The sequence below is a fragment of the Leptonychotes weddellii genome, chromosome 13 (genome assembly GCF_054177405.1).
Source record: "Leptonychotes weddellii isolate Sample4059 chromosome 13, ASM5417740v2, whole genome shotgun sequence".
Classification (NCBI taxonomy): domain Eukaryota; kingdom Metazoa; phylum Chordata; class Mammalia; order Carnivora; family Phocidae; genus Leptonychotes; species Leptonychotes weddellii.
The window spans coordinates 21,905,272-21,929,444 of NC_138381.1; the positions used below are offsets into that span (position 1 = coordinate 21,905,272).

Consider the following 24,173-nt stretch of genomic DNA (forward strand, 5'->3'; position numbering starts at 1 on the left):
TTAATGCACTAGATTATGAACATGAGTAACATTGATCGTTTTTATTAGCATTAGGCACCCAAAGTTGAGAACAGGTATTCTTGCTAAAACGACTAGTATTCTCTCAACTGAAGTTGCATGTTTACTGTAGCATTTTAGAAACGTAGCCCTGCTTATATTACTGGCTATCTGTCTGTATCTTCTAAAAAATTGACTTTTCAAGAGGAAATATGGCATAGTGGTTAAGAGAATGAAACCCCCAGCAGCTCTGTCCCTTAACTGGCTGACGTTGGGCAAGTAACAGACGCTCTCTCTGCCTAATCTGCAAAATGGGGGTAACCATACGTACCTCATAAGATGTGAGGACTAGAGCTCTCAATACACTATCTGTCGAATGTAAGTGCTATATAAGCAGGACCAACTGTTTTCATTACTACTCTAATTCTAAAAACACTGGGTATAGTTTCATAATAGACTCTAAAGCAGCATTTCTCTACCTTGGAACTACAGACATTTGGAACTAGTTATTTCTTTCCGTGGGAGCTGTCTTGTGCATTGTACTCAAGTCTACTTTTAGTCTCCAGCTGCCAGTAGCACCCCCAGCCCTAGTTGTAACAATCAAAAATATCTCCAGCGATGGAGAAAAATGTGCCCTAGTGGGAAAACCACTCCTGGTTAAGAACTACCTCTCTAGATTCAGAATTTTCTAGAACTCATCTTGTTTCTCACGATTTAGTTACACTCCAATTGACATGCACACCTATGTATGCTATCATTTTTACCTTTGGTATCCTTTGTTTCTTCGTCAATAAATCTGTGATAGAGATTTCTGGCCACGGAACTCATTGACTTTTTTGGTTGATGTAGGATCTTATATTTACTAACCACCGCCTTGTTGATTTCTTTAATAACATCATTAATTTGACAATAAGTTAAGCGAGATTTCATGTACCTGCAAATAAATATATGATTAATTTTTAAAAGAATCATTTTACAAAATTATTTACTTTGAAAAATGTTTATGTATGATGACTTTATATAGAAGCAAAGCTATTAGAACTCCTCATAGAAAAAAAAGTGTATAGGGGCACCTGGGTGGCTCACTTGGTTGAGCATCCAACTCTTTTCAGCTCAGGTCATGATCTCAGAATTGTGAGATGGAGCCCCACGTCCAGCTCCACACTCAGCATGGAGTCTGCTTGAGATTTTCTCTCTCCCTCTCCCTCTGCCCCCACCCCCTGCCAAAATAAATAAATAAATAAATCTTTAAAAAAAATGTATATCAACTTCCAAATAAACCAGACATATCTCAACAGCTGAAAATTTAAAAAGAACCACAACGTATCTTAACTTCCCTATTTCTATCTGGATGTATTCATCTCCATTCTCTGCCTACAGAGAATGTACTTAAATTAGAGAGGAAGAAGGGTAACATCAATTTTAAATTGGGTCTCAAATACTACAATTTAAAATAGGGTCTCTTGCTGGTTAACTGCAAGACAGAAGCTTATTTAAACATTTTTAAATGTTTGTGAGCAAGGGAAAGAAACATTTAAATATTAAATAAATTACATAACTTACACCACTCTGGTTTTTTGCAAATTTATCTGTTCTGAGAAAGAAAAAAAAAGAGGAGGAGGAGGAGGGAAGATGGACAACAAAGGCCACAACAAAGATCGCAGCTCCGATCAGGACAGAGAGCCAGCTGAGCAAGATGGCAGAGGAAAGGGTCTGGGGCGAGCTGCGGGGCGGAGGGGAGCCAGTGCACAGCTCTGGGCTCTACCCCCTCGAGCACTGGTCTTTCTCTAAATCCACTCTTCCAGTCGCATCTCCCTCTTGCCATCCTCCCAGTCACCACACAGTCTTAGAATATAAAAACAGAAGACTCGATTTCTCTGTACATACCAAAACCAAAACTCAACGATCTGCCTCCGTTTTTCCCTTCAACAAACTGTGGATTCAGTATGTGAAACTCTGCCCTTCACCTCTCCTCAGAGGGGCAGTTTCCTAATCAACTTCCATAATATAAAATAACATGTGAATATGTTTAAAGGAAAATGTTCATATTAACCAAGAAACATTCATTTTCATTATTCTTTTCTTTTATTTAAGGATCTTATTTGAGAGAGGGAGGGAGGGAGGGAGGGAGGGGGAGAGAGAAAGAGAACACAAGTGGGGTGGGGGGAGTGGGAGAGGGAGAAGCAGGCTCCCCACTGAGCAGGGAGCCCAATGCGGGGCTCGATCCCAGGACCCTGAGATCATGACCTGAGCCGAAGGCAGACACTTAAATGAGTCACCTAGCTGCTCCTATTCTCTTCTTTTCTAAATGCATTTTTGCCGCTGTTCCCACAAACTGTTGATCCCACAGCTCCCCACAAAGCAATTCCTTTAAATCCTCTGAACTATCACCTTAATTTCAATACCCAACCCCACCCTCTGCCAATGTTCTCTACTTTAACTCAACCCTCAGTATTTATTTTTTAAAGATAATAAATAAAAGCCCCATGTTTGGAATATATTCTTCCTTATCCCAATTGTCTAAGTTCTCCCATGCAGTAAATAACCCCTTAAATTAAAAATGAATACTCTACTATGACTACCCTAATTTCCTTCCTTTATCTCTTCTTGGAAGCATTATATAAAAGCCCATCTACTCCACTGTTCCTCACAGACATTTGCTTTTCTCTTTGGCTCAGCCAATGAGCAACAAAAATAACATTTAAAAAACTGAGTATCATCAAACAGAATTTTCATGAAAATAAAGCTACCATAAAAAAAAATCACTGACAAAAAATAAAGATTAAAGAGAAAGGTCGGTCTCATTTTGATGAAATACAACACAACTAAGAAGCCCAAGTTTACAATAATAGTTAACAATGGCAAAATGCTCATAATAAAAAAAGTAAGTAAACTGTATTGACAGTGTAACCACATTGTTGTAATAACAATCAGAAACAACCTATTACATATGTGAAGTTAAATAAAATCTGGAAGGAAATACTCCCATTTTATCTGGGTGGTAGAATTACAGATGAGTTATTTTCTGACAACATGTTCTGACAAGTTATTACTTATATAATAAAAACATAACAAGAAATATAACAACATAAAGCCAAGAAGTTAGGCAAAGCCCTGGGATGATGAGTTTAAAATGATGAGTTTCCGGGGCACCTGGGTGGCTCAGTTGGTGAAGTGTCTCTGACTCATGATTTCAGCTCAGGTCGTGATCTCAGGGTCATGAGGTTAAGCCCCACATGGAGCCCTACACGGGGTTCTGTGCTCAGTGGGGAGTCTGGTTCTCTCCTTCTTTCTCCCTCTCCCCCTCTGCCCCTCCCCCTGATCATGCTCTCTCTTTAAAATAAATAAATCTTTGAACAAACAAACAGGAGTTTCCATAATGGGCTCTCCATCACTGTCTTCTGTAAAGAGCAAAGCAGACCTCCTTCCAGGGAAGGTATCTTGTCTTACTCACCCCTGTACTGTTCTCCTCAGTGACCCAGAGCCTGGAACAGAACACAGACTCAAACAAATGTGTGGCATAAGTTGAGGAACAAATGGAAACCAAACAGACACAATACCCACCATTCTAATTCTCAAAACTATATAGCACAATTTCCTTAAAATTACAGCAAAACTGAGGCTACTTTATTTATTTTTTAATTTTGTTTATTTATTTGAGAGAGAGCACGAAAGAGCCCAAGTGGGAGGAGGGAGAGGGACAAGCAGACTCCAAGCTAAGCGTGGAGCCTGATGCAGGGCTTGATCTCATGACCCGGAGATCATGACCTGAGCTGAAAACAAGAGTTGGACACTTAACTGACTAAGCCACCCAGGCGCCCCAGAACAGCTACTTTTAAAATGTAACTGGATAAATCTGTACCACAAAATGGTCCTGCAGAGGACTCAGCAATAAACTGACCCATCTCTAGATCTTGTTATGAAAAGAGCTTTAGACCAAATAAAAACCATGATTTTAAGCATCTTCAACAAAGATTTCCTGCATTTTCATTGTATAAGACTTTGAGAAAAGATCAATATTTGAACACAGCATGCTATGAATATAATCAAGCTTTAGGATTTAAACAATCATGTATGTTGACCATTAAAGAGTTGAATGTTAAAATTTTATCTTAAATACTTACGCTGGAATGCCATTAAATTCATCAGAAGTTATAAACAGCATTTCTTTAATACTTCTTTGTTCTTTTGGGGGCTTCTTTGTGGGTACAGGTTCCTCAACTTTGACTGGTTCTTCAGGGTCAAGATCTGACACATTAGCACTGCAGACAGAGATGCACAGATGTATAAGAGATCATCAGAATTTCACAGCATACTAGAAAATCTTCCTGGGTGCCTGGGTGGCTCAGTTGGTTAAGCAACTGCCTTCAGCTCAGGTCATGATCCTGGAGTCCCAGGATCGAGTCCTGCATCAGGCTCCCTGCTCAGCAGGGAGTCTGCTTCTCCCTCTGACCCTCCCCCCTCTCATGTGCTCTCTCTCTCTCTCATTCTCTCTCTCAAATAAAATCTTAAAAAAAAAAAAAAGAAAATCTTCCCAACTAAAAATAATCAGTTAACAAATACAAGATTCATCTTGTTAAAATAATTTTATAGCTAACATTTTTTGCTGCCCCCACTCCTATTGTTCATGAAGATCTGAATAGTGAAGAGAATGCTGAAAAATTAAGTCCCCGAATCTTCATCAGCTACCCACTGGCTCCTCAAAGTCAATACGTGTGAAGTCGAACTTATCTTAACCACTAAACAGCTTCTCTTCCTGAATCCCTAATTTTGGACATAGAAACATTAGTCCTCTTATACTTCTAATTTTTCTAATTTATCCCACTGGTTGTTAGTATCAGTCCCTGCCTGTTACAGACTCATTTTAGTTGCCAGCAATGAGCATGGAACTCTTGGATTCAGTCCTACCCAATTTTTGGAGTCAGTGAGAAGCCTAATATAGCTTCTACCCCACTAGCTGAGAGTGTAGAAATAGGCTGTAGCTTCTGGGTTATTTAGCTGCCAGGGAAGGAACAGACCCTTGCTGGCAGCAGCAAGTAAAGCCATACCAGCTCGACTGCTCCAAAAAAGAAATGGGGTACAGGAGACAGAGTAGATCCAACCCAAAAGCAAGTGAAGGGAATCTCAAGAAAGACAGGGAGGTGAGATCCCAAGATGACAGCTGAGCACCAGACACAGGGCAACCAGTCATAGTGCCTAAGGCGCTATGACTGTGGATGGCCATGTCGTAGGTTGTCAAGATGAAGAAGCCCAATGCTATGGTACCATCAACCTTCCATGAGTATGAGACTTCATGGTGAGCCTGGCTGACTCTTAGCTGTACTTGCTTGTCTTCACCAGATGCTAAGGAAGCTCCTGATTTTTTTCTTCATGCCCTGTTGTATCAGCTGAAAACCATTTCAACCTACAGAAAGGTTCTGCTTTGACCTTGGCTGAAAACTGAAGCTAAGCCATAGTGAGGTCAGGAGAAGAAAAACTCCTCCTACTCCCCAGGCCATATTCCTACTGGATGTCTGATGTCCAGCTCACACTACAATCCTGGCAGATGTCCTGTGGTGACCTCTGTTCCTAGCATTCATTCATGACCTCGCCCACCATTTTCTCTTCTTGCAGGGAAACTGCAGGGGACCCTGACCATGCCAGGCACTCTGCTGAGCTTATCTTCTTCTGGAGAACTTCAACCACCAGCAGTAATGTGACTCTTCTCCTACTCAGCAAGCCTCATGCCTTCCTTAATCTGACTGGTAGACACATCGACGTTTGTTTTACTCTTCTTCTTTAATTTGCACAAATAATTGTTAGTCACTTTTCTGTATGTATAGGATACATTTCAAACGTTAAAAAATTTTAAGTTATGCATGGAATGTTTTTACACCTTTGGAACCCCCTTTTAGAAATGTAACTTTGGTGGCAGAAGCCTGGAGAGCGGGGAGTAGTGGAACCATGGAGGGACAAAACACAGAAGCGCTCAAAGCACAAAGACGAACGATGATGGAAGATCAGACTCAGAGCCAGCCAATGAGAATGGAAGGGAGGGCTGGGACAGACAAAACCCCGCAGAGGCAGCGTGCACAGCTGAGGGCTACAGAGAGAAAGACGGGCAGAAGGTACCCAGTTGCTGTCCAGGGGACGGGAGGAAGGCAGCAGGAATGGCGGGTGGCTAACAAGGGCCTGGTCAGCTTGGCCTCAAACACGCAGAGCTGGGAGGACAGCTCATGTATTAGGCCCCCGGCAAGCAGCAGAGGTCCCGTCAAGGCTGGAGCTGGACATCTGTGAGCACTGAGCACGGTGGAGGGGGCATGAGCCACACACAGCTTTAGGAGACGCCCGCAGTTTAAAGGAGGGCAGAGAAACGGGAGGTGGCCAAATCAGGGCTGCGGGCTGCCAATGGAGCGCTGTGGCAGAGCAGAGCTCAGCACTTCCAACACAAGGAGACACAGAAAGACAATCTGAAAAGAAAGATCAGGGCTGAGGGGGAATTTCTGGATCGGTTTCCGAAGTGTGGTAGTACGAGCAGCCCAGGGACAGGCCGAGCGGCTCCGGGGAAAAGAGGAGGTGTGAACATATAGTGGTGGGGGACACACGGGGGACACTAGTTTGAGGGGGGAAAGCAAAGCTAAGTGTTTTGTTCCTGTGGCTGTTTTTAAGATGGGACATTTATTACGCTTATTTTTACCCTAAGACAGTGGTTCTCAAGGATCAGGGGAGAATGTGTCCCCCAGAGGATATATGGCAACGTGAGGAGACATTTTTCACTGTCACAGCTGGGAGGGGTGGGGGGATGCCAGTGACAGCTAGCTGGTAGGCAGAGATCAGGGTGCTACCAAACATCCTCACTGTCCTCACAACAAAGAATTATCTGGCCTAAGATGGCTGAGGTTGACAAACTCTGCTCTAAGGAAAAGAAATGAGAAAAAGTGGGAAAAGAGAGCCCAGCAGACACTCGCCCGTGGGAAAGAGGAGCGACATTTTCCGCAGAGGCAGCAGGACAAGAAGACTGGGGGTGCCTGGGTGGCTCAGTCGTTAAGCGTCTGCCTTCGGCTCAGGTCATGGTCCCAGGGTCCTGGGATCGAGCCCCGCGTCGGGCTCCCTGCTCCGCGGGAGGCCTGCTTCTCCCTCTCCCACTCCCCCTGCTTGTGTTCCCTCTCTCGCAATCTCTCGCTCTCTGTCAAATAAATAAATAAAATCTTTAAAAAAAGAAAAAAACATAATCACTAACAAAACCACAAGTCCATGAGAAAGCAGAAAGAGTTGAGGTGTTTAACAGTTTCATAAATGCAGACAGCAAGAATAATTATAAATACACTTACAAGTTCTGGCTTACTGTTACTTGAGGCAAATGGGGAGGAATGTTTTCTTTGAGATGCTCCACATCTTTATAATCCTCTTCAAGAGATTCACAGAGTTCCTAAAATTTAAAGAAAATGCTCCCAAGTAAGTGTCTGTCCTGCCTGTGTGTGTTTTAAGACGTTATAAAGAGCACGAAAGACTCACTCACAATCATAATGACTGGGGGTGTTTAGAACACAGAAGAGGTGGAAAAGCACTGACTGCAGCAGTATTTTTTTAAAAACCCTTTGGTTTCTAGAGCTCTTTTTGGATGGCAAGATAGTAGCTTTCTCTACTGGTTTTCAGAGAATGACTGTTATAATCACATTACAACAGGGAGGGTTGACATTTAACTGCAGCATTGGAAAGCAACTAAAAAGTGTATGAAGGATTTATGTTTGTCATTCTGGTAAATTGCTTTTGTTGACTTAACAAACATTCCCCAGTGTTATCTGTACAACAGCTCCAGGGGGAAGTGCGTGCCTGGAGCGCGTGTATGAGAACCTACTCAGAACAACTTCCATTGCACATACTCTAGCTTAATGGAAATTTCCACTGGAAATTTTTGCTTTGTTTTTGTTTTGTGTTGTCTTTAGTTTACCTTTCACTACAACTTGACACTATGAACTCATGCAAATTTATTAAGAAAAATACTCTACACCTTTGGATTCCTGTCGTCTGACTCTCAATCATAAGAAGAACAAAACTTCTAAACAGTCTTCAATTCTGAATGTAACATTCTCTAGGCCCACACTTAACCGTGGGCACTTTTGGGTAGGTTAGAACTGAAACTAATATTGGCTTCTGTTTTGAATTTATAGGACGTCTTTCTTTCAAAGAGATGAATGATGTTCATAGCCACTAATTTCATTTCAACTAGTAATAGGATAGACATATTCATGCCCATTCCTATAGCTGAAAAGTCTTTACAGACCTTAAGGATTATAAGGCTGGAAGGGACCATGGAGGCCACCTTGTTCAATCCCACGGAACACATCAGCAGCTCTAACAGCATGAGGTAACTACGTACAGATTGCGTATTTTCCCAGAAGTACACAAGCACTTTCATTAGCTTAGTCAGTTAGAAAGCTTACTTAGAACAAAATGGTGTGCAACTGAGACTCAAGTGTTTCTGTACTTGAGAATCCTTACATTTTATAGAACAGAGAAATGCAGAACAGAAGGGACCTAAGAAATAGTTCGGTATGACTCATTATTTTCCAAACGAGGACCACAAGACCCGAAGAGGTAAAAGGTCTTTCTCAGGGTGACAGAGGGTGCTAAGGGCAGCCAGGGTGAGAATCTGCATCTCCTTGCCCCAGGGTAGGTGTTCCTGACCACTCTACCAGATCACTTGTTTAAATTAAACCTACCAAAAATTATTTAGGGTATCTTCCTTTTAGTACAGTTCAATTTCATTGGCAACCAGCATAAAGAAACACCTGTGGAGCTCTGGAGTCCTTTATACTAAGAAGATACAATGCAAATGGCACTCTATACCATTAGTAATTTAAAAAGGTAAGAACATCTTAAAAATTTAAAGAATCCTTCAGAATCCCCTGGTGATGACGGAGTTTGTATCTATTGCCTTTTCATTTCTTTACTGGAAAAACATTACCTTGAGTGAATGGTTGGTTTGTTCTTGATATTGAATCTCCAATTCCAATTTATTTAGAAGTTCATTTACTACAATGATTTCATCTCCTATTTTACCTAATGTAGTCTTCAAGGTAGGTTCCTGACCTATTAACAAAGAGGGAATAAAAAATAAAGTATACAGAAAAGTATTAGCATACTGTATTCTTTAACTCAGTTGTTCCCAATTAAACTCTTGGACCAGAGCTTTACTTTAGAGAGACACTTAGGGAGGAGATAGGACTCTTGTTTCAGCCCCTAGGACCTGTCTCCCTGGATAATCTTAAGCCTTCATTTCTAAGTAATACGGTAGAGAAGGAAGAGAGAGATAAGTACGAAGTGTCCCCTGAGTCTTTTGATTTTGGCAAAGTCTTCTACTATGATAAAACACCTAGAAATGTTAGATTAAAAAAACAAAACAAAACAAAAAACTTCTACATGCAGAGCTGAGCTTTCGTGAGAATAAGGTAACTCTCAAGGGCTTCAGCATGAAGACAGACCTGCAGACTGGCAGAATGTGGGAGTTGATGCTGCAGCAGCCCTAACTGGGGGTGCAGAGGAAATCTGGAGAGAGGAGTTTGCCAGTCTCAGCAACACAACACATCTGGTTTTAATGGGGGCAAGAACTAAGGCTTTTGTACTTCAAAGCACAGGGTGTTGGAAGTGAGAATCCCAAACGAGGCTTCTTCATGGAATAAACCTTCAGTTAAAGTGTACACCTCAAAATTCTAATCGCTGGCCAGGGAGAGGAGCTTGTGTTTTGGACAGGCTCTCAAGGGTGTGTGGAAGATGGGGGAGAGTTTCCCTTCAGAATTTGTAGTAGTGGCTTGGGATGCACCTGGGTTTGAGATTCATATTTACACTATTTACTAGTCCTAAACAGAAAAAGTAACATAAAAAGTCACAGGCTGGTACTAAGCCTGGGGTGCTTGACAGAAACAAACACCAGGCATTTATAAAGTAGCATGCTCTCATACTCCCAACCCCACCTCCTGGCACCCCTCTCTAGTTCCATAGATTTGAGGATGGGAAAACCAGGGTCTCCTCCTCCCTAGAAATAAAAGAAGTAATAAAAAAAGTTTTGTTTTAAAGAGCAGATCAAAAGCACAAAAGAAAAACTATCCTCATAATCAAATCTTTCCTTCTTTATTTCTAGTAACCAATGAAATACACATAAGTAAAGGCACAATTGGGGAGACGGGGGGAAAAAAAATAAACAAAAACACAATTTGACTATATCTGTAGATTATGGAGGCTGTAGAGTGAAATGGCCAGAAGGTCCAAGACCTAAAGCCAGAGACACCAGCACCTACCTCAAGGTTACTGTGAAGATACGCGAGACAGTACATATAAGATGGGTTGAACACTGTGCCCGGAATCTGGTAAAACACTCAATAAATGCTAACTACTATTCATCATCATCATCATGACAAGCAGCATATAATTCTATCTAATAGGGCAATATTAATTGCATTTGACAGTAGGTTTGTAACAACTAAAAGAAATTAGTAAGTAAATAAGAGGATGGATGTCTCTATTGAGATTAATTTATAAGGAGTAAATAACTAGTTTGGATACACTGGTATCTCAAATAATTTGTCACCTAAATTTTAGGGCCTTGTCTACTGATTTATAGAAACACAATCAACTAAGCAAATACAATACTTTTAATAGAAGTAATCTAGTAAATTACTCCAGCCAGAGTGGCAAACAAATTACTGGGCTCTACTAAATAAGCTATGGAACCAAAAAGACAAATCATTCTCCCCACATACAAATGATGGTTACTGAGTGTGTAGTGATCTAATAGTTCACATTGCTTAGGCCAGTCCTCATGCTTTGGTGGGATCATTTGAATTCAAGGTTTAGTTGTTTTATAGGTCTCTAAATTTTATCTGTTTATCCCACAGTAATCATGCCCCTAGAAAGAGAAGCTAAACAAGACTAGTTATAGATGTCCTTTCTGCGTTATTGAATAAAAGTGGCATAGAAGTAGGAAGAATACTAGACTGGGAATCAAGATACAAAACTGTAGTCCCAACCGACTACCTAGGAGATAGGGGAGCTGGGCAAGTCATTTGGCTTCTGAGAGTCATGTGTGAAATGAGGGAGCTGGAGAAGATGAACCCACAGTCCCTTCAGCTTTAACTTTCTACAGAGAATGTGAGCCGTAAACTGTATAATGGATGATGTTCCTTTACTGGAGGTTCTCAACAAGAGATGAAGAATATCAAAGTCCCTAGAAGGACATGTATAATTCGAAAGGGCATTTCAACATTATAATTTCATATTTTAAAAAATTTCTTAAATTACCAATTCATAGTACAAACTACACTGAACTTCACCACAATTTTCCCAGCAGGTAGAATTCTGCCTATAAATAAATCTTAAGCTCTCCTAGAATGGACCCAGGAGCTCACAATTTTTGTAAACAATATTTTCCCAGACTTGACGAGGATCACCCATTTCTTTGCACTGTCATTGCCTCATCCTCTTTCAGCACTTCAGAATATTCTGGAAGATGGTTACAACCTCCAAGCTTCTGGACATTAGAAGAACTGGACATTTTCAATCGGTTGTTTCCTAGTCATATATAACGATAAGCTTCCTCCAAAGCAGGCTGGAGATGGATAATGGGCTATTTTTACCTCTGTGGGTCTTTTCCACTTCTATTTTTATTCCTTACCTTTCAGTATCTCCACTTAGCTTTAACACCACAAATGCTTGATAACCTTCAAATCTTCCTATTGTGCCTTGTGTATCTCAGAAAAACACAAGCGATTAAGTCTAATTAATATCCAGTTCATTGTTCAATATAACTTACATTTTAGTACTCTGCAATATTCAAAATATTAATGCTGGAGTGCTTCAAAAAACCACTATTTGAAAGTTAAAATTACCTTTCACTTCACCAGGCATAAGATAGTCAAAGTGGAACAATGATTAAAATGCATTTTATATCTACGACGTCAGTGGAATCTGTCCTACTTACCACAATTTCTCAGTGACAGAGTTCTTTTAATGTTGGCAATCTTTTCATTAATATGAGAGCATAATTGTTCCAGATCCGAGGAGGCCATCCTTTAAGCCTCTGGAGAAAAAAAAATAAACATTTACAAAAACAGAAAGGACAAGTTTCTGTTTACTTTCAAAATCCAATACTGGTATTTACCAGTATTGATCAGTAATGTGAGCCAGTAAATGGGCCACAGAGGTGATCCAGTAAATCACATCTTGAAAAGAAAGTACAAAAACTCAATTTCTTTCAATTCTACAAAATTCAGTCTTTAACTAGAGTCTAATACTGACTTGTCTTTGAGCCTTCTGTAATCAACGCATCCCAAACCAAGGTACAGGGGATTTAGGGGGACAAATGCACTATTTATATATAAAGACAACTCGGAAATTTTCTTTAAAACCGCAAAGTACACATGAATTAAAAAGAAAACACACAGTTAAGTGCAAAGAAACGAGTCCAAGTAAGCATTTCTCCCATGCTGCGGGGGACTGGAGCTTTACGGTTTGGGGTTGATACAGAGGCAGAGGGAGGTGAAGGAAGGGAGTCAGTTACTCATTCCGAGGGTAGGACAGATCTAAAGCATCCACTCCAGCCAACCGAGCGGTGGGAAGAAAAGCCCGGTTCCTCGGCTCCGCGTGGCGGCCCCGCGCCCCTACTCCGCCCAAACAATGCCTTCCGTCTGCCTCCGAGGGCAGGACCCCCAACTTCAGATCCCAACCTGGCGCGGGTCCGGGAGCAAAGCGCCACTCGCTGCAGTATCGCGAGCCGTCGAGACCCCAGTCTCGGAAGCCCAGGATCGCGAGACGCGACTCCGGGAGCGAAATTCAAAGTGCCCGCCGGGGCCCGGCGCCGCGCAGGCGCACCTCGGCGCTCCCGGAAGGCGGGCAGCTCGAGTTCCGGCGCTCTCGGGGGCCACAGCGGGGCGGGGCCACAGCGGGGCGGGGGAAAAAGGCGGGGCTGGGTGGATTGACGCGCAAGGCACCCGGGGCCAGTGGCCCTCCTGGTCCAGGCGGTCTCGAGTGATCCCAGTCATCTCGTGTCGACTGCTGCCCGGCCAGGAGCCGCGCGCTCCGGGAATCACATGACGAGCTCTAACAGTAGGTCTCCAGGTTGGTGGCACGTTAGAATCACCAGGGACAGCTTTTACAAATTCCAATGCCTACGCTGGACACCAAGTCATTGAAATCAGGCACCCTGCAAGTGGGGTCCACGCCCTAATATTCTAAAAAGCACCCCAGAGAATTCCATAAAGCCCTCCAGTTTGTGAGATTAAGGACAGGGACCTTGTCTTCGTAGAGTTTACAGCCTCTGTAAGGGCATTTACAAATTTAAACTAAGAAAAAGGGTTAATTCTCCCTGTTGGGAAAAAAAAAAAAAAAAGGGAAAGTATCCCCGAGCTGGTGTGGCAGCTCCACAGTCATCAACTATCCAGATTCCTTCTGTCTTTTGGCGCCGCCATCCATAGCATCATGCATCTTGGCTGTGGTGCAAGATGACCCTGACAGTTCCTTCCTCAGATCTTGGTCTAAGGCAGCAGAAAAGAAGAGGCAAGGGTCGGAGAGTTTTAAAGAGTTTTTTGGAAGCCACACCCAATGGCGTCTCTCTGATTTCCACTGGTCATTCACATCTGCAAGGGAGACCGGAAGAAAAAAATCATTAATTTTTTTTTTTTTTTTTTTAGACAGTTACATTGCATCCTCAACCATATAGGGGTTCGGTTTGTAAGGGAGAAGGAGAGCATAGATTCTGGGTAGGCAAATAGCAACCTTGGCCATTTCTACTTACTACTTTTAAAAAATTTCTGGAAAATTTCAAACTTAAAAAGTTAAAATAGGATAATGAACCCCATGCTCAACCCATCACCCCAGCTTCAACCATTACTAACTTATCTCAAATCTTGTTTCATCTGTACCTCCTCTCCTCTCACCCTTTTCCTACTGGAATTTTTTTTTCCCTACTGGAATATTTTGAAGCAAATTTCAAATATTGTATCTTTCTATCCAAAAACATTTACATATTTATCTTCTGAAGATAGAAACTCTTTAAAAATTACGTTAGCATTATCACAAATATTTTAACAATTATTTCTGAATAACAAATACCCAGCCAATGTTCAGTTTCCCCTGATTATATCATTTTTTATTTTAAAAACTATTGGTTTGATTTAGAATCCAAATAACAGTTACACATTGTTACTTGGTTGATACATTTTTAAGGTTTCTTTTAATTTTGACATACCTACTTATCTAAAGCTAAAGTCCTTTAACAGGAACAAAGCCTTTCATTGTAGGACTAAATGTAAGGCTTCAAATGTAAATATCTAAGAAAAATAACACAGCAACACAAATTCACCCTGTAGCATCAAGGGCAAACATTTTCAGATTATTTCCCAGGAGAAAATAAACAGGAAGACCAAGAGCATAAAGGCACTGAATACAAGAGGAGAAGGGGAAAATGTGAAAAAAATATATATACAAATGAGCAATTAGATTGCACTGCCTGGTTCATATTTCTTCCTAGGTCAGGATTATTGATCAGGATATCAAGTGCAATGACAGAAACTCAATCCAAACTGACTTAAGCAAGAAAAAAAAAGACTTTATTTGGCTTATAAAACTGTAAAGTGTGCATGTGTATGTGTCTACAGTTACAGCTGGACCCAGGAACTCAAACATCCAATTAAAGAACCATCTGTCTCTCAGTTCTGCATTCCTCTGTGTTCAATCCATTCTCAGGGAGGCTTTCCCTATGGTAACCACTGGTACCTCTAGACTTATACTCTAATAGGTTAGCAGTTCTTGCTTTCTGAACAAGCCTAGCAAAAGCCCCAGGATTTCACCTCATTGTCCTAATTTGGGTCATCTGCCCAGTCTTAAACTAATCAGCATGTTAAGGGGGGTGGAATGGTCTGGTTGGCTAGACATTCAGGAGCTGGGAGTTAGGACAATTCTACCCAAAACACAGGGTCCGAGAGTAGGACAGAAGTAGTTTCTGAAACATTACTTTCTGGAGAAGGAGCACAAGTTGGGAAGGGTTGTTTTGAACAAAAGTTTGCTGGGGAAAAGCAAGAGTTCAGGGTGATGATGATTTCTCATTGGCTGAGTTGCAGAGATAGTTGATTTCTCCTAGGGGATACAATGTATATCTTTCTCTGCTGGGGCCTATAATTGATGATTCTTTCCTATTGGTGATTCTTCTGTTGGGGTCTATAATTGACAATTCTTCTTGTAATTGACATGGAATGGTAAGAATTCCCCTTCTAGCCTCCCTTTATTAATTTTTACAAGAGCAAGATCTAAGAAATCACTGGACTGGTCCTTGCAAGAAATATAAACAAGAATAAAAGCAATGTGAACTCCAGTCTGCAGGGAAAAATAATAACAATAACATCAGGAAACTTTTATTGGATACTTAGTCTAATTCAGGCATTTTACACATATTAACCTGTTTAATCCTCGTAATAAACTTATGAATACTTACAATTGTGATCTGTACTTTACAGATGAGGAACTGGGGCTTATCATTAAGTAACTTATCCACGTCAGTATCTCAGAACCTGTCCTCTTTCCCATGATGCTCTGCTGCTTCTCAGGTGCAAGGGGTCAGTCACTCACTCCCATGTTTTATGCTTCTGAACCTAAAGACTTCCATCATTGTTTAATTCCTTCATGTCATGTATATTACCACATGAACAATTCTAGATTTTTTTATGAATTCTAAGTTTTTGATACCTAACTGATTGTGACAAAATACTTTTATTTGTACTTTTCTTACTTTTGTCTTTTTCTTGCAGCTAGGGGTCAAGTTTAATTTCTGGATGTCCCTAACTCAGAATCAATAAAGGTCCCCATTGTAGCACAAAGATCAAAAATCTCTTTAAGCAATAGGACTCTGCCTTTCTGGGAAGCTCAGGAAATATTTAATCCTCTGGTTTTGACAGTGGATAGTGACAACAAGTTTGGGGACAGTTTCATAGCTGTCCTTTCAGAAGAGGGAAGGCCCATTGTAATAGATGGGGTGCATTCTGAGATGTGTCACTGATCAGGAATATGTCTGACCCTTTGGGGAGTAATAGCATTCAAGGCAGATTGTGTTTTTTACATTTCCTATTAAACTACCCTCCTTTAGCTTGTTTTTAGGAGCATTTTCCAACTGACAACATTAAAATCCAAGGCATATACTCATAATACAGTTCTCACAGGGACCATTTCTCAATTCTCATTATCTGTCATGGCAGCTGAGTTGAATCAACCCAGAAAATCCAACTCCTCACTTTTACAATGTTCATACCCTAAAATGATTTATACCTCTGGTGGCATTTTTTTGGTTTTGTTTGGTTGGTTAGTTGGTTGGTTGAGGTGTTTTTTTTTTTTTTTTTTGAAACTAGAGAGAAGAGGAAAAAGAAAAAAGCTGCTTACAATTTTCCCCTAGTGTTCTTCCCTCATTTTACAGAGTCTTTATCCAGGGTGTACTTTTTTTGGTGTTATAGTTAGAGGCCCAATTTCCAGGCCACCAGAGTGCCCTTAACAAAGTCTCAGAGGCATGTAGTATGATTAGAGGCAGGGAAGGAAAGTCACCAGCATGAAAACTACTCTCTGTCTCCCCCCACCCCCCGATGTCTACAATTCTACCCATTAGTGAGAGAGAGGAAGATGGAAAAAAAAATATCAGGAGACCTTTAGGTAGTCCCAGCTCAGTCATTAACTGGCTCTGTGAACTTGAGGAAGTAGATGACTTCTGAGATCATGTCCAGCTCAAAGCATTTGGGTTTTTTCCTTCTGAAAAGTATTTCCCTTTTCCTGTGACCTGCTTTTATTTATTTATTGATTTTTAAGATTTTATTTATTTATTTGACAGAGAGGGACAGCGAGAGAGGGAACACAAGCAGGGGGAGCGGGAGAGGGAGAAGCAGGCTTCCCGCTGAGCAGGGAGCCCGATGCGGGGCTTGATCCCAGGACCCTGGGATCACAACCTGAGCTGAAGGCAGATGCTTAACGACTGAGCCACCCAGGTGCCCCTGACCTGCTTTTAAATATAAACATGACTGGGTGGAGAGTAATGGACTTTTAAGTTAAAAGGGGGGAATTAAGACTATCCCACAGATTTTTCTTTTCTTTCTTCTTAACAAACATCCCCCAAATAAGTTTTTTTAAATCCTCTCCTCCCAAAAAATCACTAATAATCAGCAACAACCAGAGATAATGTAATGAACTTCAAACACTGATGTCAAGGAAGGAAGCAGAAGATTCTGGAGCACAGAGGAAAAGTAGAGGATGGCTTGGCTCCTAATCACACCACCACCCTGAAATCATATTGGAGAGCCCACATATCTATGAATTGAAGGAAATCTGAAGGTTACCAATTGAGGGATACCCTTTCTTTTCCCCCTATCCTTGGTCATCACTCTCTCCCTGAGGCTAATTTCCCATTGGGAAATGACCCAAAGTTGAGAGTATTCCTCAAAGGGATTGACTACTACTTGAAAGTGTGAAAAGCAGAACAATGGTTCAGTGCATTCAACAATGAAAATGAAAAAAAAAGGGGGGGGAAGGCAAGGAAAGAAGAAACCATGCAAATATTGATAAAGAAAATGATCTACAGGGATACATATTTAAAAGAATAGGAAGAGGGATACCTGGGTGGTGCAGCTGGTTAAGCATCTGACTTCTTGGTTTCGGCTCAGGTCGTGATCTCAGGGTCCTGGGATCGGCCCCAGGTTGGGCAACATGGTTGGCCCGAAAGTCTGCTAAAGTTTCTCTCTCCCTCTCTCTCTGCCCCTCCCCCCACTCTCTCTCTTTCTCTCTCTCAAATAAATAAATAAATCTTAAAAAAAAAAGGAATAGCAAGAAATTTTATATCTATATGAACTGTATGTATACTAATTAAAAATAAGACCCCATCAAGAAGAGAGTAAACAGAAACAAAAGAAACAGAACAGAGAACATTAGACTTAAAAATATAAATTAAAGATCCAAGCAACACCATTACAAAATACATTGAATTACAAATAGCAAGGTATAGAAGAGACAGCATTGAAAATCAAGAGAAAAGCTTAAGATGAACATAGTATATGCAGTTGAAGAAAAAGAAATTAAAGAAACACAGAGAAGCCCACAGAAACATAAGATAGAAATGGTCCAACATGAAGATAATTTGTGTCCTAAATGGAAAGTGCCCCCAAAATGGGCCGGAATATCTGTTTTTTTAAAAGATTTTATTTATTTATTTGAAAAAGAGAGCGAGAGAGAGCAAGCACTAGCGGGGTGAGAGGCAGAGGGAGAAGGAGACTCCGCCATGAGCAAGGAGCCCGATGTGGGGCTCCATCCCTGGACTCTGGGATCATGACCTGAGCCAAAGCAGATGCTTAATCACGTAATCGACTGAGCCACCTGGGCACCCCAGGCCAGAAGATTCAATAAAGGTGATTACCCAGGAAAAAAAAATTGAGCCTCTAGATGGAGATGCACGCTGCATTCCAGGAAAATGTATTAAGGGACACTTTACAGCTATAAATACCCAAGTTAAGTTATTCAACTTTAAGGATAAAGAATGAATAATTTAAGCATTCAGAGGAAAAGCAAATTGACTACAAGAAGGAAAAAATCGGGCTGGCTGGCCTCTCACAATGGCACAGTAACATTTCCCCCCATTTTTTATTTTGAAAAATTTCAAACATACATAAAAATGGAAAGAGTTGAACAACAAACACTCATATACCCTTCACTTAAATTCTTCAAATTTAAACATTTTGCAATTTTGTCCTTCCTATATAGCTATACATATATAGTGGTGGTTTTAAAACCACAAATATTATAGTGTATTGCAAATTCTAGGGAGACCACTAACTTTTTTTAAAAAGAAGTATAATTGTTTATTAATAAAAATGCTCAGCTAAACCCAGGGAAAGTAGGAAAAGAGGCCTCTAGCAACATATAGAACATACTTACAAACCTGGCTGATATCAATCCAAATACATCAGTAATCACTTTAAATGTGAATGGGTCTAATTACACTAATTAAAAGAGATTGTCAGAGTGGATTAAAAAAAAAAAAGACCCAACCATATTTTATCAACAGGGAAACCACTTTTTTTTAAGATTTTATTTATTTATTTGACAGAGAGTGAGCGAGCGAGAGAGAGAGCGCGCACAAGCAGGCAGAGGGAGAGGGAGAAGCAGGCTCCCCGCTGAGCAGGAAGTCTGAGGCGGGACTCGATCCCAGGACCCTGGGATCATGACCTAAGCCAAATGCCGATGTTTAAAAAACTGAGCCACCCAGGTGCCCCAGGAAAACCACTTTAAATATACAGAATCTGATAGATTAAAAGTAAAGGTATGGAGGGGCGCCTCGGTGGCTCAGTGGTTAAGCGTCTGCCTTCTGCTCAGGTCATGATCCCAGGGTCCTGGGATCGAGCCCCGCACCGGGCTCCCTGCTCCGCGGGGAGCCTGCTTCTCCCTCTCCCACTCCCCCTGCTTGTGTTCCCTCTCTCGCTGTGTCCCTCTCTGTCAAATAAATAAATAAAATCTTAAAAAAAAAAAGTAAAGGTATGGAGAAAGGTACGCAGTGATAACACTGATTAAAAAAAAACTACTTATATTCATTTTGGACAAAGTTGATTTCAGAACAAGGAAAATTATCAGGGATAAAAGGACACTACATAATAATAGAGGGGTCATTCTCCAAGAAGACACATGATCTTAAACATGTACGCACCTAACAACAGAGCATCAAAACATGTGAGGCAAAAACCGATAGAAATAAAAGAAAAATAGGCAAATCCACTTGGAGATTCCAACATCCCCCTGTCAATAACTAATAGATCAAGCAGGCAAAAAAAATCAGTAAAGATAAAGTTTAACTGAACAACCCTATCAATTTGATCTAATTGACATTTATGGAATATTCTGTCAAACAAAAGCAGAATATACATTCTTTTCAAGCTTGCATAGACCATTCACTGAGACAGACCACATTCTGGGCTATAAAGTACACCCTAACAAATTTGAAAGACTAGAAATAATACACAGTATGTTTTTTAGACTACAGTGGAATTAAACTCTTAAAAGTCGTATCTCCAAATAAAATCACATTGTTGGGTTAGGACTTCAACGTATTAATTTTAAAGGGACACAATTCACTATATCATATAAACACACACTTTCTACTATGACAGGCTAAGCTTTTATGTCTCTGGCTTCTAGAGTCTAGCATTTTAACAGGACAGAATGTGTATATGTAATAAAAGAATAAGGTGAGAAGTCCAGCTGCCTCTGAAGGGAAGGGACAAGGGCACAAATGAAAGAACTTAATATTTTTTCAATAAGAAGAAGAAGGAAATCTTTCTAGCTCACATATTCTAGAGGATGGCTACTGCATTGGGGGCTATAAAGTGTCCAGCCCACACAGTAACAAAGTAGGACTAACCCCTTGCATCCTGACAGGCTGCAGCTAAGCTGACCTCAGCTGACTGGAGATTGGAGCACTGGTTTCTACTAATAGAGGGGGAAGAAGAGATGTATGAATAGAGCAGCTCTATAGTAAAACATCTCTCCAGCTTTTCACAGAGGTTGTATGTTAGTGTTTTCTGCCATCTGCTTAGTTCACACAAAGGAAAGAGTGAACACACTATATTATTCAATGTCTTGGCAAAAATAGGATGGAAAAAAAAACTGGATAATTTGAGGAGAATTTAATAAAGAGGGACTACTTAAAATATGTGGCAGAGTTCTCAGAAGGTAACATTTGATGGTGCGGCTCCCTGGGGTTTATAAGTTAGGGAACATTAATTATCCCTAAGCATGAAGACTGACAGTCCCATGAGTTTGGGGAGGCAGCTCTATGGAAGGGGCCACTTGGCAGGAGCCGTGGTCTCTGGTTAGGTTCCAAGTACCCCTGTCAGGAACTCAGCAGGAAGGAAGCTAGGAGAATAAGTATCTGCCTGTATTCTCCTCCCACCTATGGATCTTCTGCAGATAACCCCGACTCCCACTGGCTGGACCCATCCTGAGGCCAGGAGGCAAAGGAAATTCTTGAAGCAGTCGGTATATGTCAGACCCCCTCAGTCCAGGGCTGGGTGGAAATCATGGAGAGTGGATCTCAAGAGGAAGACAACCAACACATACACTTGGATTATGGCATTCACATACTGACATACTTTGTGAATTAGGTAAAATATTTTTTTGAGAACAGGCATCAATATTTTATATATAAATATTTGAGATCAGGTATTAAGATTACAAAACTCTATCTTTTATTTGACAGGACTTTTCCCAAAGCATTTTAAACACTTAAAGGATATTGTTATATTGGCATTTATAAGCTGGGCAGTTTCCAATTCTTGAGGCAGAGAGGAGCAATGCTTGCCAGATTTTCCAGAATCAATTAACTGCAGAAATACCTGCCCATCAGATCTCTAATAATGGGTCAGAGGAAAGCTAGAAAAGACCATTTGTGTACCATTTATATCAATGTGTTCATTTTGCTGAATATGTTCTAATCTTCTAGAACCAAGGTGTTTTTCTTGCTTACCTTCTTTAAGTTCTTCTCCTTAAGGAAAACTTAGCAATAAAATGAAAACTCAATTAGAATTTCATTTTTTTTAAAGATTTTATTTATTCATTTATTTGAGAGAGTGAGAGAGAGAGAGAGCACATGAGAGGGGGGAAGGTCAGAGGGAGAAGCAGATTCCCCGCCAAGCAGGGAGCCCGATGCGGGACTCGATCAGGGGACTCCGGGATCATGACCTGAGCCGAAGGCAGTCGCTTAACCAACTGAGCCACCCAGGCGCCCTAGAATTTCATTTTATTAACTGTCATTATGATGTCCAAATCTATATGATGAGGTGATTTCCATGTTTTAGAAAATCTCTATCTGCCTACATATGACCCAGCAAACAGGATATGTTTATTAATCTTGTGTAAGCTTTCTATAAAGCTAAATTAATAATAATTTATGTATTTCAAAGATGCTTATAAGATTTTAGAGCTTTACATCGAAGATTTTTCGGACCTCTGGATTTACTTCCAGACCTCCAAATAAACTTCCCAGATAACCTAGGAAATGGCTGAATTACACCAGAAATTTCTCACATGATGTTAAATTACTCTTATAGCAGAGGGGACAAACCCAAGCCCAGTAGATTCACCTTCCCAGTTGCTATTGATGTTTGAGAGAAACTGAGGCCGCCCAGAAGGAGTGTGAGCTGCATATGAACTCCGCAGAGCCTAGCCACCCTCATAGGGAGCAGCACAATCAGGCCAGCTCAGATGTGCCCACACCACAGCGGCACCTAAAGGGGCAAAGCGCATCCTGACCCTGTCCACAGCTTAGCGATTACACACACATTCTGCAATTGAGTCGTTCAGCTCTTCCCCCCTCACACCCCAGTGAAGCTGCTCCCAGGACCTTCATTGGTTCAAGTCCCCCCTCTGCCTTTTCTTTTATACCCAGCATGGGTCCGTATACCCCGCTGCCAGACCATGTACTTCCCCTTAATGCCTGCGCCCAGCTGTTCGCCTCCCCTCCCCACTCCACACAAAGCGTTTCCACACCATCCGTCCCGTTGTGGGTCAGGTCAACAATCCCCACCCTCCATCATGCTCCACGGGTCTTACCCCGCTCTTGGTCATGCCCCTTCCATTCTAGCCTGACTCATTGCCACCCATGGCACTTATGAAATAGTAATGGCAGCCTTTTTTGTATCGCTCTCCTCATGCTTGCTGTTTAGCAAGACAGAATTGTGATTCAGCTGATAGGAAGCCAAATCAGGGTTGAATTGTGCACTGCCACCCCCCCGCCCCAGTCATATGTTGAAGTCAAACCTCCACTACCTCAGAATGTGACCTTATTTGGAGATAGGGCCTTTAAAGGGGTAATCAAGTTAAGTTGAGATCATTACCTGGGCACTAATCCAATATGGCTGGTGTCTTTATTAAAAGGGGATATTTGGACACAGAGACACACATGAAGGGAAGATAAAGCGAAAAGGTGCAGGGAGAAAGAACATGGCCATCCACAAGCCAAAGAGAGAGAAGCATGGAACAGATCCTTCCCTCACAGCCCTCAGAAGGTACCAATGGGGCCAATACCTTGATCTTGGACTTCCAGCCTCCAGAACTGTGAGACAACAAATTTCCATTGGTCAAGCCACCCAGTGTGTAGCACTCTGTTCCATCAGCCTTAGCAAACCAATGTAAGATGTAACCGTAAGAAACTGCTACATCATGCCCCGGATTTACTGATTAACTACAACTAAACTGGGCTCTTCCTGGTGATATTGATTTTTTAAAGCCATAAGCTCTAAAGTAAAGGTTGTTTTGTTCCATATATTCTTTTTAAAGAAACAGTAAGAGTGTCCATCTTATTTTTTTTTTTTTAAAGATTTCATGTATTTATTCGACAGAGAGAGAGACAGCGAGAGAGGGAACACAAGCAGGGGGAGTGGGAGAGGGAGAAGCAGGCTTCCCGCTGAGCAGAGAGCCTGATGCGGGGCTCGATCCCAGGACCCTGGGATCATGACCTGAGCTGAAGGCAGCCGCCTAACCGACTGAGCCACCCAGGCGCTCCGTCCATCTAATTTTTATGTCGTTCCTTAAGAGTTAAGCCTTGAGGTGGAGGAGTTTTGTTCCTTGATGATGCCCAAAGGATGAGATATTACCATAAAATAGAATACTTGATCTGTGTTTGGTATCAACAAGTCTTCAACCAAATCAAAGTTTTACCCAGAACAATGTACATTTGTTGTCTTCTTCAAAGTTGGTAAAACTAATTTTTGCTTTATTGAAATGCTGGTTGGAAGGCACCTTTGCCATGTGGCCACTAGATGGCAGGGCAGCACCATTCTTCTTGAGGCCACAAGCTGAACAAAATGCAAATTCAGGATACCTGCTGGAAAAGTTTATGAAGATTAACTTCACTATCTTCCTTTTCAGCATTAGCTTTTCTTTTATGAAAGTAGCGCATGTTTTTTTTTTTTTTTAAAGATTTTATTTATTTATTTGAGAGAGAGAATGAGAGACAGAGAGCATGAGAGGGGGGAGGGTCAGAGAGAGAGGCAGACTCCCTGCTGAGCAGGGAGCCCGACGTGGGACTCGATCCCAGGACTCCAGGATCATGACCTGAGCCGAAGGCAGTCGCTTAACCAACTGAGCCACCCAGGCGCCCCATAAAGTAGCGCATGTTTTTAACTGGAAAT

At 41.4% G+C, this 24,173-nt stretch overlaps 1 protein-coding gene across 1 annotated transcript in view; it reads right to left on the reverse strand.

The window, feature by feature from the left end:
* SKA1 (spindle and kinetochore associated complex subunit 1) overlaps window positions 1-12,868 on the reverse strand; it is a 15,097-nt gene extending 2,229 nt beyond the window's left edge. Inside the window, exons 1-6 of the mRNA XM_081802527.1 lie at window positions 12,699-12,868; window positions 11,954-12,052; window positions 8,945-9,069; window positions 7,308-7,405; window positions 4,122-4,259; window positions 732-931 (exon numbers count right to left, since the gene is read on the reverse strand). Coding sequence (XP_081658653.1) covers window positions 732-931; window positions 4,122-4,259; window positions 7,308-7,405; window positions 8,945-9,069; window positions 11,954-12,041 — 649 coding nt within the window. The 5' untranslated portion in view covers window positions 12,042-12,052; window positions 12,699-12,868. The remainder of the gene's footprint in view (window positions 1-731; window positions 932-4,121; window positions 4,260-7,307; window positions 7,406-8,944; window positions 9,070-11,953; window positions 12,053-12,698) is intronic.
* Between the last annotated feature and the right edge of the window lie 11,305 nt (window positions 12,869-24,173).